General features: G+C 35.9%; 1 protein-coding gene across 1 annotated transcript in view; it reads left to right on the plus strand.

Annotated features, from left to right (window-relative positions):
• LOC149279402 (E3 ubiquitin-protein ligase MARCHF1-like) overlaps nt 1-13,839 on the plus strand; it is a 94,226-nt gene that overhangs the window by 31,782 nt on the left and 48,605 nt on the right. Inside the window, exons 2-4 of the mRNA XM_089501222.1 lie at nt 2,695-2,745; nt 3,419-3,498; nt 7,589-7,769. Of these exons, the coding sequence (XP_089357348.1) occupies nt 2,695-2,745; nt 3,419-3,498; nt 7,589-7,769 (312 nt within the window). The remainder of the gene's footprint in view (nt 1-2,694; nt 2,746-3,418; nt 3,499-7,588; nt 7,770-13,839) is intronic.

Consider the following 13,839-nt stretch of genomic DNA (forward strand, 5'->3'; position numbering starts at 1 on the left):
AATGCGAGAAGCTTGGCAAACAAAATGGGTCACCCTCTGAGGCTGGAAGAGCAGAGATTTCATAGACTACAAATGAAGGGATTCATTATTATTCTTCTTATTATTATTTATTGTTTAATATAGTGCCATCAAATTCTGTAATGCTGTACACTGGGGTTCTTTACAGTAAGCACAATAAAGCTACGGAATTCACTGCTAAGGCAGGTGGTGGTATCAAATATATCAGATGCTTTCAAAAGGGGTCTGGATATTTTTTTTTTAGAAATGCATGACATACAGGGCTATAAATAGAATTTTAGAGCTTCTTGATCCAAGGAGAAATCCGATTGCCTTTTGGAGTCAAGAAGGAATTCTTTCCCCTGATGGCAGAATTCAAAGTAGCTTAATTAGAGTTTTTTTGCCTTCTTTTGGATCAAGAGTAGGAAGGTTAGCTAGAAGGGTTGAACTTGATGGACTTAGGTATTTTCTCAACCTTATGTACTATGTAAAAATAACTATGTTAGTGTGTGTAAGTATGTTGCTGCATGTGTATGTGTTAGTATGATGTTGCTGTAGGTGTTATACTGTGTGAAATAGCTTACTGTATGTGTGTGTATGTTAATGCATGTGAAAACATGTGTTACTGTATGTTAGTATGCTACTGTGTGTAAGTGCATATGTTAGTTTGTGGGTGTAAGTATGTTTGTGTATGTATATTAGTATGTGTATGCTACTGTACAATATATTCAATATTCCCCACTCATTTATGACCCTCTGGAGGGACACATACTTTTACAACATCTCACCCTCCCTTATCAGAAATGTGTAGTAAGCCCCCCTCCCCTGCCACACAACATTGAATTTTATGTGTCGTTTTGCTCAGAAATGTTTTAGACTTGAGAAAGGGAGAAGAGCTCCCGAAAGCTTGTCATTCCAAAATTCTGTTAGTCCAATAAAAAAGGTATTATCACAAGATACTTATTCCATCTGTTATTTGATATTGACACCACTGGAATAATACGGCTACAACCTCTACTCTACTAGATATATATATATATATATAGTGTTAAAGTCGGTGGGTGTTAGTGTATATTGTTGGATAGCTGGGCATGTATATAAAAGTGTGGTGTTGTGAATATATACACATGTAGTGTTAGAGTGTGTGTATATTGGTTTATGGTATAGAATGGAAGTGCATGAGTTGTTTGGTGTTTGTGTGTTACTGTAAGGTATTAATATTTGTGAGCATATGATGTTAGCATGTGGGTGTCTTTTACGATATGGTGTTAGTGTGTAAGTGTATGGTGTTAACATGAGTTTGTGTGTTAGTATTTGGTGTTAGCGTGTGTGTGTGTGAGCATATAATGTTATTGTGACTTCACCGTATTCTGTTGGAGTGTCAGGGGTCAGCTTAGGGTTAGTGACGCCTGGAGAGGAGGAGTAGGAGAAAGAATGTGTATGTATGTAAATGTACTATGGTAGAGTGAGTTGGTGTTATAACTTATGTTAGTTTATTCCATGTTAGATGAAAAATAATATATATAAGGAATTTTCTTATACTCTTTAATGTGTTCTTTGTACAAAAACATTGTAGTGGATCAGGTGCAACATCCTTCATATGTGACACACCTATTAGTAAAAGATTGCTGTTCTACATTATTTTAGAAGTGTTGCTTTTTAAAGTGCCTGCTTAATTAACTGCAATTTACAGTTCTTTTTAGACTTTAACATAACATGATCAGCTATTATGTTATATATTCAGTGTTAACAGTGAAAATGAAGTTCTATTTTGGAAAAACATTCTTGCAACATGAAACAGGTTACAGTGGATAAAAAAGAGAAGGTGACAATAATAGAAGTTTCAATAATATATAGCATGAAGCTTTTAAATTGTAGAAAAAATGGTGTAGTTTGGGCAAGTCAAGTAGAGATTTTAAGAACAATTTAGACAGATCTGTCACGTTTTTCCAAATTCTATATTCTAGAACGGTGGCCTTGACTATGACCTCTCGTTCTAACATTTCTCCTCCTTTTTAAACTTTCCGCTTGTACTTAAATATTTGCCTTCACTCTTCTTTTCTCCAAGCTTATTTCTCCTGATATTTTTAATCCTGCAAACCACTGTTTTGGTAGCCCTCTTAATATATCAATATTTACTAGAGATGGGGTCTGTAAAACTGTACTCTAGGTAAAGTTTGACCAACAAGTAAAGTGGCACTCTTTTTTTTTTTTTGCTACTAATGCCTTTAGCTATACAACCCAGCACCCTCCTTGTGTTTTCTAACACTTTATTGCATTGTCTGGTTACCTTTAAGTGAAATCAGCAAGCTAAAATATTTAATATGCAAATTCAAGATTTAGTGACCAAACCTCTTAGTAAAGAGCAGTGCAGATATTTTGTATGTTGGCTTTTCAATGTGAAATTGAACAAAATCAACTTTATAGGTGTTAGCTCAATGCATATCAAGTCAGCTTGCCAAAAAAATCAGAAAGTTAGATTTCACTCCTCTTCCAAATTCTCAGGATGCAACTGTGAGAGAATCACACATCAGTGCAATACCCTAATGATTATAGCATTGAAAGACATCAGTTCAAACTCCAGCATTCTAACTAGTAATTAAAGCTAATTGCCGCAGCATGGATGAAAGTCAAAAGAGAAGAAACAATCTTGCATACTTATCACACCTATTTTGGTAACCTAATTTTGTTTTTCAGAATACCAAATCCCTTGGGCGCTCAGCAAGTCGATCAAGTAACATATCAAAGGTTTGTGCAATAACTCAGCTTTGCTTCTGCTTGGTGATACGTGTTGGAGTGTCCAGATATTGTGCTACTGTTTCAACACATTATATGCATGTCTATCATTGCATCTGTTAGCCTGCGTTGACCTTAATTAGAGGGAAGCACTGTCTGTACAATTTGCTCATGTCACTTCATTCACATGGCACATTACTTTTATATTATTTACTATCAACTACCTAAAATAATGAGACAGATCAGAATACACTGAGTTAATTAACAATTAATTGTCCATAAATATAATAAATAAATAAAATATTGTTATCCCAAATTGAAGAAATGGAACATAATATGTTATGAAGAATTGAGGACAATTAAGAGGCACTGTTTCAGTGTTACACAGCAATAACATGCATACATTAGGGTGGCTTTTGGGATGTCAGATGGGCTTATTCACCATACATTCCACCATAAGGACATAAGAGGAGATTCCATCAACATTTTAACATGTGAAACCATTCTCAAGGAAGCACTTATATTTATATTGTTATAGTCATTTCATAAATGCCTTATGCATCCAAAGGCTGTTTTGAACTAATTAAGTATTGCTTCTATAGGCTTGTGGTTTCATTATGGGTGATGGTAAAAATTGCTAGGTTTAAAATTACAGCAACATCATAATATTTTAATTATTTTTCAGGCTAGCAGTCCAACAAATGGTACTGTACCAAGAAGTCACTCACAAACATCAGTCTGCCCATCAGCTCAGGATATATGCAGGTATGTGAAAACAAAGTGTAAAGTTCTTATCCAACTGTAAAATTGAATACTGCAAATAGTGGTCACTGAGAGCATCTAAAGACGTTTGTGATACCTTTTCATATGTTATCAGATAAGATTATCCAGGTGTAGAAAGCATCAATTAATTCTTTAAGCAAACACATCCTTATCTGGCCTTATAGTTAATGTCACTCTTATTTATGATACTATGCATGCATTTTTTGTTTTTTTATTTTATTTATTACTGTCATCACATTTCATCTTTTCTTTCATTGCTTTGCTTTCTTCCATTTTCTTTTCTTTTGCTTGCTGGTTTTTGTTTCTAGAAAAAACTCCTTGCATGATGCATCAGAAGATGACATTACCAATGCAACTTCAGTCATGGCGATGGCACCACCTAGTAGGTATTCCAATATAAAGGAAGTCAAGAGGAAGTTTAGACGTAAAAAAAGAGCCACTTTTGCTACACGTGCACAAGCAGCAAAGCACACAAACATACGACAAAGTGGAGAAACTCCAAAAGTAGGTTTAACTGATACTGATTCCTCTTCGGATGAAAGGCGATGGGCCACCCCAAGATTCAAGACATTTGAAAAGACTAAAGCATCCAAGAAAGGAAGAAAGCATGATGCAACATCTCACTACAAATCAGCAGATTCTAATGGGACAGAAATTGTCCACCAACAGTTTAAAGACTCCGATGAACAAATTCAGCAGGATCATTTCCCCAATGTGTCCAGCCATGTATCTCACCACAGAAGAAGATTTCTTAAACACAAAGAATCAAGTATGTCATCAGAATCGTCTATTGAAGTTCGTAGATTCCTGAACAAAAGAGCCAGAAGAAAAATAAAGCCTTGTTGCAGGCATCCACAAAAATGTCAGTGTTGCTGTAAAGATGAAGAGAACATCATCAATAAAAACATAAGGGAGGATGGTACTGGTGCCAATACTTTGGCACCTGCCATTGCTGTACCATTTCAAAGTGAGGCTTCTACTGTATACTGTGATGAATGGTGTGATGATTTAGAGGTTTGCAGGTTAGTCTCCCTTTTTACGTGCCGTAGCAATAGAACATGATTTGTGTTTCGTTACAAAAGGCCTGTTTTTCAATCTTGCCCCACATTGTACAACCAGCACCAAGATGCCTATACAATTGTTTACCTTGTGCAGGATTTGGAGACAAATGTTGTTATTTTTTTGCATGACGGTTTCATTTTTATTTCGTTTTTCAATTACTATATATCATTAACACTTTAAACTAAGTAGAGCTGCTAGGACCTGCAGTGAAGCATATCCTGAAACATAAAAAACTGCACAGCATCATTGAATGCACTCGCCCATTTCACTCAACTCACATCATGTAAATGTGTACCCTAAATAATCCCCTAATACATTCATGAATGTGTAAACGTGTAAATATATGTAAAAATGACTTGTAACCACTTCAGTGTATAGCTATGAGTTGTGTGGTTCATGTCAATGAGTAATGTCATCTATAAAAGCAGGTGATTTCAGGCTTTGATGTTCACCAGGATTAAGGCAACAGCTAAGCAAGGGAGTATTAAGGTGATGTTTCCATCAAGTTTACTTTGCAGGGTTTTCTTAGTGTAGCTATAAAATATAAATTAGAGTAACATTATGCAGCTATCCAAGCTAAGCTACAAATCAACCCCATTTTATAGACATTAGATGTTTTATAAAGGAATTTGTATGTTGATATTTCTTGGATATATTCTTTTCTCATGCACAATATGTAATCATAATAAACACCTGTCAGCATAGAATAACAAAGAGTTGCAATCTAAAGTCTGATTCACTTGCTCATAATTTATTTTACTATTCCTCAGTTTTCGAGCATTATTATCGGGATTGTGGTAAGACTTTTAGTTGTATTAGCAAGTTTCCTATTTTAATGCAAACTGCAGAGAGACTGCATGTTTAGACGGCGTACGAATGCTTTTGGAATAAGAAGCTGTGGTTTGCAATTAACTTACAATGCTGCAACACTGGCATTCTCCAAACTTATATTTGATAATTATTTGTTTCACATAAAAAGGATAGAATGTATGTGAAAGCTAGTTTTAGACTTGTTGATAAATTTTCTTCAATATATAGAACCCCAACTTTCAAATTAGAATACTGTGCTGGATCTTTTCATTCATTTAGAAGCTTAACAAAAGTTAAACTTTGGGACAATGAGCAGCAGTCGTGTAGAAATCCTTGAAGATCAAAAGCGAGGTTTGCTTGGTGAATTTAGAAAAGTTGACACCCGTTTAATTTCAGTTGGGACTGATCTCAGGAGTGCAGCTCATGGGAAACATATAGAGCCCAAGATGCTGCAGGTTTCTGGTGAGTTTTAAAACCGGCATTACAACCTAATTGGGTTTTAGCAAAGGGGTCAGTTGAGTTTCTCCATAAGAAGGTCCAAGTTGATACTTTAAACTTCTTAGAGGAAGGTGTAGGATCCATGCCAACATGGGAACAACAAGATCTCTTCCTATGTCATTCTAAATAAGTCACCCTCTCCAACTCCCTAAGAGCCCCCCTCCATATGCATGTTTTTCTCATTTTCCATATGTATCTCTTCAGTTTATTTTATCACTTATACCTGAACCTATGCATGTGTTCCAGTAACTGTAGTTTGTTACAAAGACCTGTCCTCAAGCACACACATGAATGTTAAGACAGGCATGATAAATAGTTTTCTTGATGACAAAACACCTGCCGACATAAGGTTGTTGTAAATGTATAGTAATTCTTTAACAACAACACAAATAAATAAAATAAATGAAATGTGTGAATAAAGTCTGATTTCTCTAGTACCTTCTAGGGACAGTGAAAGTTTAAACCAGAATGGAACCTGGCTCAAAATTCTGTTAACATATTATGCAGCCATGACATTTGAACAAATAATCACCAGTTAAATAATAGGCTGATGTACTGTCAAATCACAAAGAAGATGTAAATAAATTAAAAATTATGAATTCATTTGTAATTCAGCCCCTCTAAAATGAATATTTTGCAAAAGGCTGTGAATCTAAATGTTTTGCAACAAAACATTTTTTACGGATCAGGTTCTTATATTTTGCTTGCAGCAACTGTTTTTGGAATTGGAACTATGAAATCATGTTTATCATGCACCCTATGATTATAATGTCAAAATTAGCAAAAAAACACAAAACTCCACTAAGGTCTCAAGGAAACACAAAGTATTAATGAAAAAACGTTTTAGAAAAGGTTTCTTTTGGTTTACTTTGGGCGCAAACAATTTGAAGTATACAAAATTAAAAACAATGCAAACAAAATGACCATGGTTCCTTCAGTGCCTTTCTATAACCATAGTATGTAAACTTTCAAGCAGTTAATTATGTTTAGATAGCTAAGTATTTATTATGTCCATCAAGGCGCTTGGTATTTTCACCCTTATCTTTTTGATATTGGAATATATAAAACTACAACACACAGTGATTATGCATTATATCAAACTTTTGATTAATTTCTTATTGTGTTTTACCATGACATTATTTTTTTTTTACATTTTTATAGATTGAATGAGAAAAGTATTCCGAAGGGAAATTAAATATGTTGTTACTATAATAGCAAAGTAGTTTGCTGACTAATGGTATTGACTGTTGGTGCTGAAGCTGTGTATAATCTACCAAAGATCCAAAGAGGCAGATAAACCTATGCTACCAGATGCCGAATTGCTGAACGTGTCAAAATGCCTACTGATGCCAATTAAAGGAGGATTGTGCCCTCCTTGTGTACAATGTCCTGGTTTACCCAATGTCACCTAACAGAACTGAAGCAAAAATGAGTCCGTTGATCATTTATGTTGTAATTGAAAGACTTTTTTCACATTGTACTGTTTTGTAACCCAAAACACATCCTAACAAGGAACAATTCTAGGGAAGTAATTCATTAAGTAATTAAATGGGATATTTTACAGTAGACATTTTCCATAAAAATGTTAATTGTATAGGCTTTGGATCATGTTAATGGTTTGTATAGTTTTTGTGGTAGACATACATTTTATTACAACTGTTACTGTATGTCACTGTCTTATAACTCTCACACATCTTTTTAGAATCTGTCATTGTGAGGGAGATGAAGAAAATCCTCTTATCACACCGTGTAGGTGTACTGGAACACTAAGGTTCGTACACCAAGCTTGTCTACACCAGTGGATTAAAAGCTCAGACACAAGATGCTGTGAACTCTGCAAGTATGATTTTGTAATGGAAACCAAACTTAAGCCTTTGAGAAAGGTAAGAGCATTATATGGATTTTACTGTGCAGTAATGAGGATATTTAATAAATATTTCAATGCAGAAAGACTTCATTGCAGAGTTAGTTACAGTATATTTCATGTAGGATGTTCTTTTTATTTACAATTTACTTTTATTTACAATGTATTTGTTTGTTATAAATTTATATTTATATATATATATATATATATATATATATATATATATATATGTACTGTGTATTTGTATATAATTATTGCTACTATGTCAGGCTGACCAGGGCTTTAAGCAAAGTACACTATGGTTAGACCTACCCTGTATGCCCTGTTCAGAAAGAGTCTGGAAGCTAAATGTAAGGAGGAAATGGGCTGTCGATTCCTGTTCTGTGCAAGGAGAAGAGAGGTTGATGGATAATGTTGTGTGTGTGTGTGTGCAGGAGAAGGGCTGCTGAATATTGTTGTGTGCCGGTGGGTTAGGATAAACGTTTGTCAGATAGTGTTGCGTGTGAGAGGCTGTGGAATAGTGTTGTGTTACGAGGGAGAATCAAAAACGAGAGATTCAGAAAGAACAAAGAGAGGGAGTATAAAAGAGGGAGAAGAAGAAAAGGAGAGATAGTGAAGAAATAGAGAGAAAGTGTGTGTCGCGTTAACAATGAACACATAAGCTAGTATTGGAAAATTACTCCTGCAGAGTTCCAAATTAAACGTTTTATTGCTTATATAATATATAATATAATGTAATTCATAAAGAAACAAAAATGTTGTTTATAAAATGATAATCAAAAACAAGAATGGGTCAGATTGAGCCTAGACTAATTAAGAGACATAAAGCATCTGGATATTGCGAACTCAAACAGGCTTCACAAGATTATTGCACTCATTGCTACACCTTTTACTTTAATCTTCCAGTAATCAGTACCATGATTGAAAAAAATCATTATATATCTTTTCTTAAATTATAAGTAGACATAATATTACATATATATATATATATATATATATATATATATATATATATACACACAGTCATGGCCTAACATTTAGAGAATAACACAAATATTAATTTTCACAAGGTCTGCTGCCTCAGCTTCGATGATGCCAATTTGCATATACTCCAGAATGTTATGAACAGTGATCAGATGAATTGCAATCAATTCCAAATCCCTCTTTGCCATGAAAATGAACTTCATCCAAAAAACATTTCCACTGCATTTCAGCCCTGCCCCCAAAAGACCAGCTGACATCATGTCAGTGATTCTCTCTTAACACAGGTGAGAGTATTGACATTATGCTGATTGACTTAGAATAACAGACTCGAAGCTTTAACCCCTCCAGTCCCAGGGGTCTTTGGTACCGCAAGTCCCGGAGCAATTTTGCCATTTTTGCGGTATGTCAAGTTCAGCCATTATTCTCTTTTCCTGCGAATAGTTTACCCATGTAAACTATATATTGTTTTTTTAAGGAGCGATAGAGCTTTCTTTTGATACCATAGTCAGATGATTAGGTAAATATTTAGGATGAAAAGTTTAGTAAAAACTAGTGAAAATTATAAAATTTTTAATTTTTTTCCCTCTGAATCCTCACAAAATTAGGTAAAGTGATGGAAAATCCCCTTCAAGTTTATCAATTCAGGTGTACTGATTTCAGAAATACCTAATTTATATAGATTTTCCATACTTTCCCAGCACTTATAGGGAACTTACAATAAGGAATTTTTATGCTTATGGCTTAACGGGTTTGGGGGTTGTGAACGGGGGCAGGAGGGTTATACTGTTAAGATGTTGTGTTAGGGCAATGGGATGTAAGGTTTTTTTCTTTTTTATTATTTTTATCTTTTTATATATATATTTATTTTTTTAAATGATAATTTTTTTTTACATTTTTTTTTTTTTAAATGGTTAGAGGTCCTCTTAGGGACCTGTTGAACATGTTATTAATGCCAATGATGTCACAATGACATCACTTAGCTCACTTGTTTTTTTTTATTATTTATTGTATTATTTTAGTGATTTTTTTTTTTTAAATCACTAAAAAAAAATTCTTTGTTTTGTTTTTCAGCATGGGAGAAATGCGTTCCCCCTGCACCGATCACACTGTAATCTCTATGCAAGTCCCCAAAGACTTGCATAGAGATCACAGTGTCTGTGCCTCATCTGAGCTATTGGATATCCCTGCAGGGGATATCCTGTCCTCCGATGACCTTCTGGGTGACTTCACCAGTCCCCGATCACGCGATCGGCGTTTAAAAATTTAACAGTTTTCTGGCGTTCGTGCCGGAAGCTGTTATAGGAGATCGGGCAGCAGAAAGCCAGCTATGCTGGCTTCTGCTGTCAGGCAGGAGTCCAGGCTGTCAAACGACAGCCTGATCTCTCTGCAAGAAGGGCAGGACGTACCGGTATGTCCATAGGGGATTCTTGTGATGCGTTTTTTGGATGGTTATCTGCAAGGAAATACGTGCTGTCATCATTGCTTTGCACAAAAAGGATATTGCTGCTAGTAAGATTGCACCTAAATCAATTATTTATCGGATCATCAAGAACTTTGAGAGAGGTTCAATTGTTGTGCAGAATGTGTCAGGGTGCCGAAGAAAAATCCAGCAAGCGCCAGGACGGTCTCCTAAAGTTGATTCAGTTGTGGAACTGGAGCGCCCCCAATGCAGAGCTTGCTCAAGAATGGCAGCAGGCAGGTGTGAGTGCATCTGCACGCACAGTGAGGCAAAGGACTTTTGCAGGACGACTTGGTGTCAATAAGGGCAGCAAAGAATGGTACCAACATATCCTTCAAGAGCAACTTCTCCCAACCATCCGAGAACAACTTGGTGACGAACAATGTATTTTCCACCATGATGGACCTTGTCATAAGGCAAAAGTGATAACCAAGTGGCTCGGGGAACAAAACATCGAAATTTTGGATCCGTGGCCAGGAACTTCCCAGACCTTAATCCCATTGAGAATTTGTGGTCAAATCTCAAGAGACAGGTGAACAAACAAAAAAAAACACAAATTCTGACAAACTCCAAGCATTGATTATGCAAGAATGGGCTGCCATCAGTCAGGATGTGTGGCCCAGAAGTTAATTGACATCATGCCAGGGCAGATTGCAGAGGTCTTGAAAAAGAAGGGTCAACACTGCAAATATGGACTCTATTCATAAACTTAATGTAATTGTCAATAAAAGCCTTTGACACGTATGAAACGCTTGTAATTATACTTCAGTATACCATAGTAACATCTGACAAAAAATATCTAAGAACACTAAAGCAGCAAACTTTGTGAAGACCAGTACTTTTGACCATGACTGTACTTTTACTCATTGTTTTTGAAATGAGGAACTCATGCTATAGTAAAGTAAACTATAATTTCACAATAGGACATTACCAAAATACATTTTATGAATAGATGTCAAGAAATGAACCCTCCAAACATATCCTCAAAAATGTGGCTCGATTAAAGTCTTTCATCTTTGTTTATGGTTCTCCCAGGGTAGTCCATATCTGGGTCCAAAGGTGCTTTTAGAAAGTTGCGATGTCAAAGCAGTAGGGATATGCAGAAGTCCACTGCCATTTGTAAAACCATGTATCACCAGGTCTTGACAAAGCCAAGCCCTACCCTTAAGAAAATACTCACACAAGCAAATTTTAATATACGATCCAGCCTTTCCACTCATTGCAAAAAGCTTACCTCTCAAAACTCCAAGGGTGCCATAAAATCTACATTTGCGAACAATATTTCCCTGTGTCCTAATCATCGCAAAAATATCTGCTGTTTTAAGCAGCAATTAAATGCTTGTTAAATTTAAGAAAGGGTCACAAGGAGCTGTGTTGAGACGTTAAATTATATGATTGTGCTCATATCCCTTCTTTACCTTTTTCTTTGGCTTCTTTATTCTTGTTTCCATCACTGCAAGATCTCTCTGTATCTGCCACATGTCATTGAGGCACTAGATTCCTCCTTAGAGTTGATGTAAGCATTACTTATTTCTCCCTCACTTCTATATCCTATAAAAAAGGATTGTAGGCTATAGCTATATACCTCTGCCTCTATCTATCTTCTATTGATGTCTTTAGCTTCATTCCTTACTCCATCTTCCAAATTGTAATACCTAATAAGGTATATCACCCAGATTAGAATACCCAATGATCCCTCCTGTCCCAAAGGTACCCTACTGACTCAGTAGGGTACCTACTCCTTTTAAAATGTGTTGGAGCAGGATTCAGATTCTGGCCCATTGGACATCCCCAGTTGTTCAACCACATTGCCCCAGCCTTGAGCTCCCAACTCTGAATCCTCCTGGACAGTCTTGTGTGTACCCAATTCTTAGGTAAAATGTTGTGCTGTATCCTCAGCCACAATTTAGTCAATTACATCACAGAATATTGGGCCCCTCTATAAATAAAAAGTTCTGTAATTTAAAATCACATTTGCAGCACACATTGCACGCTATTGTATAATGACAACTGCTCCACAATAATAATAATGCCCTATTTATTTAGCAGTGTATTCTGAATTATGAATAACCTCATCAGTATTCCTTCAGTAGTGCCAAGCAACACTTTTTTTTGTGATAGATCTTGAATAATATATGAAAAAATGCATGTACTATTGTTAGGAAAAGCACCTGCTGCTTGTGTGATAGTAAACATATTTACTTTGTAACAGGGAAACATTTATTTAAGTTCCTTAAGTCTTTAAAAGTTTGATCAAAGTCAGAGATTGTAATTACATTTGAAAAATCAACCAAAATGCCATTTAAATCCTATATTTTTTAAATAAAAATAACAGAAAATGAGTAGATGAGGTATACAAATACTAGCACTTTCTCTCACCTCTGCATCTACTGCATGTACTTGGTATAATCCATGTGTAATATACATGTAACAGACTAGTCTTGGTGCATGTACATTTGTGTGCACATCAGCCACCTCCCTGCATATACTTTTTAAAGAAAAGAGGTTTATTCAGGGCAGTGTTATTGGTTTGTAAAACTTTTCATGACACTTGATTTAACATGACATCAATCTGTGAAATATAGAAATGAAAATTGAGTTAATCTCATGTTAATCTCATTCAACACAATTTTATAGCTGTATTGAACACATCATACAGAACGTTGTAATTTTCATAAAATAGCTGGTTCCCCATTTCCTCTTTGGATGTGACAGTAGGTTTTTTTTTAAACTGCACTCTGGTATGATACATTACAGGTTCCAGTAGAAAGTGGCATGACATTTTAAAGATTTTTTTTTACTTTTACCAGTGAAAAATACATCCTAATTATCAAACTTGATGTATTTCCCAAAAGAATTAACAATAGATGAATACAGTAGTATAAGCAGTACAAGTTTAAGAAGTATAGCTACAAATGGAGATGGCTTTCACAGGCATCATCTATATGAATGTGTGCACGTTGGTGTAGGATGCAGTTACCTCTCAGAATACATACTCTCTTGTCTACTTCTTTTAACAGCTGGGGATATTTCCCCTGGCCCTCCTGTGATGCTCTCTTCCCCATCCTCTCTCATTCAACATTCCAGAAACTTCAATATTCTTGTCCACATACACTGCTGCTCCTCCTACCCCCCCTTTACCTTTGCACTCTGGAACGGCCTTACACGACCACTTTACCTCTAGTTCTCTGCACCTTCTCGCTCTAATTGAAACCTGGCTAACATCTTGTAACACCGCTTCTCCTGCTGCTCTCTCCTATGGAGGCCTCCACTTCACTCACACTCCTAGATCTGATGACAGGAAGGGTGGTGGGGTAGGCTTCCTACTCTCCCCAACTTTTCAACCTATTCCCTCCGCGCCATCACTCTCTTTCTCCTTATTTGAAGTCCATGCTATTTGACTATTTAATCCCATCTCTTTATGCATTGCAGTTATATACCATGCCCCTGGCCCGGCTAACATCTTTTTTGACCACTTCTCTTCCTCTCCTCTGATGTTCCTTCAACATCCCAGTTGACACCCCATTAAGTCCTATGTCTTCTAAATTTGTTTCTATTACCTCCTCTTTTGATCTAAAAAAAACATATTAACTCCCATACTCATGATGCTGGTCACACCCTGGACCTTATTTTTTCTACCATGTGC

Source organism: Sceloporus occidentalis, unplaced genomic scaffold, assembly GCF_023333645.1.
Source record: "Sceloporus occidentalis isolate IW3139 unplaced genomic scaffold, rSceOcc1.0.p SCAF_167, whole genome shotgun sequence".
Taxonomy (NCBI): Eukaryota; Metazoa; Chordata; class Lepidosauria; order Squamata; family Phrynosomatidae; genus Sceloporus; species Sceloporus occidentalis.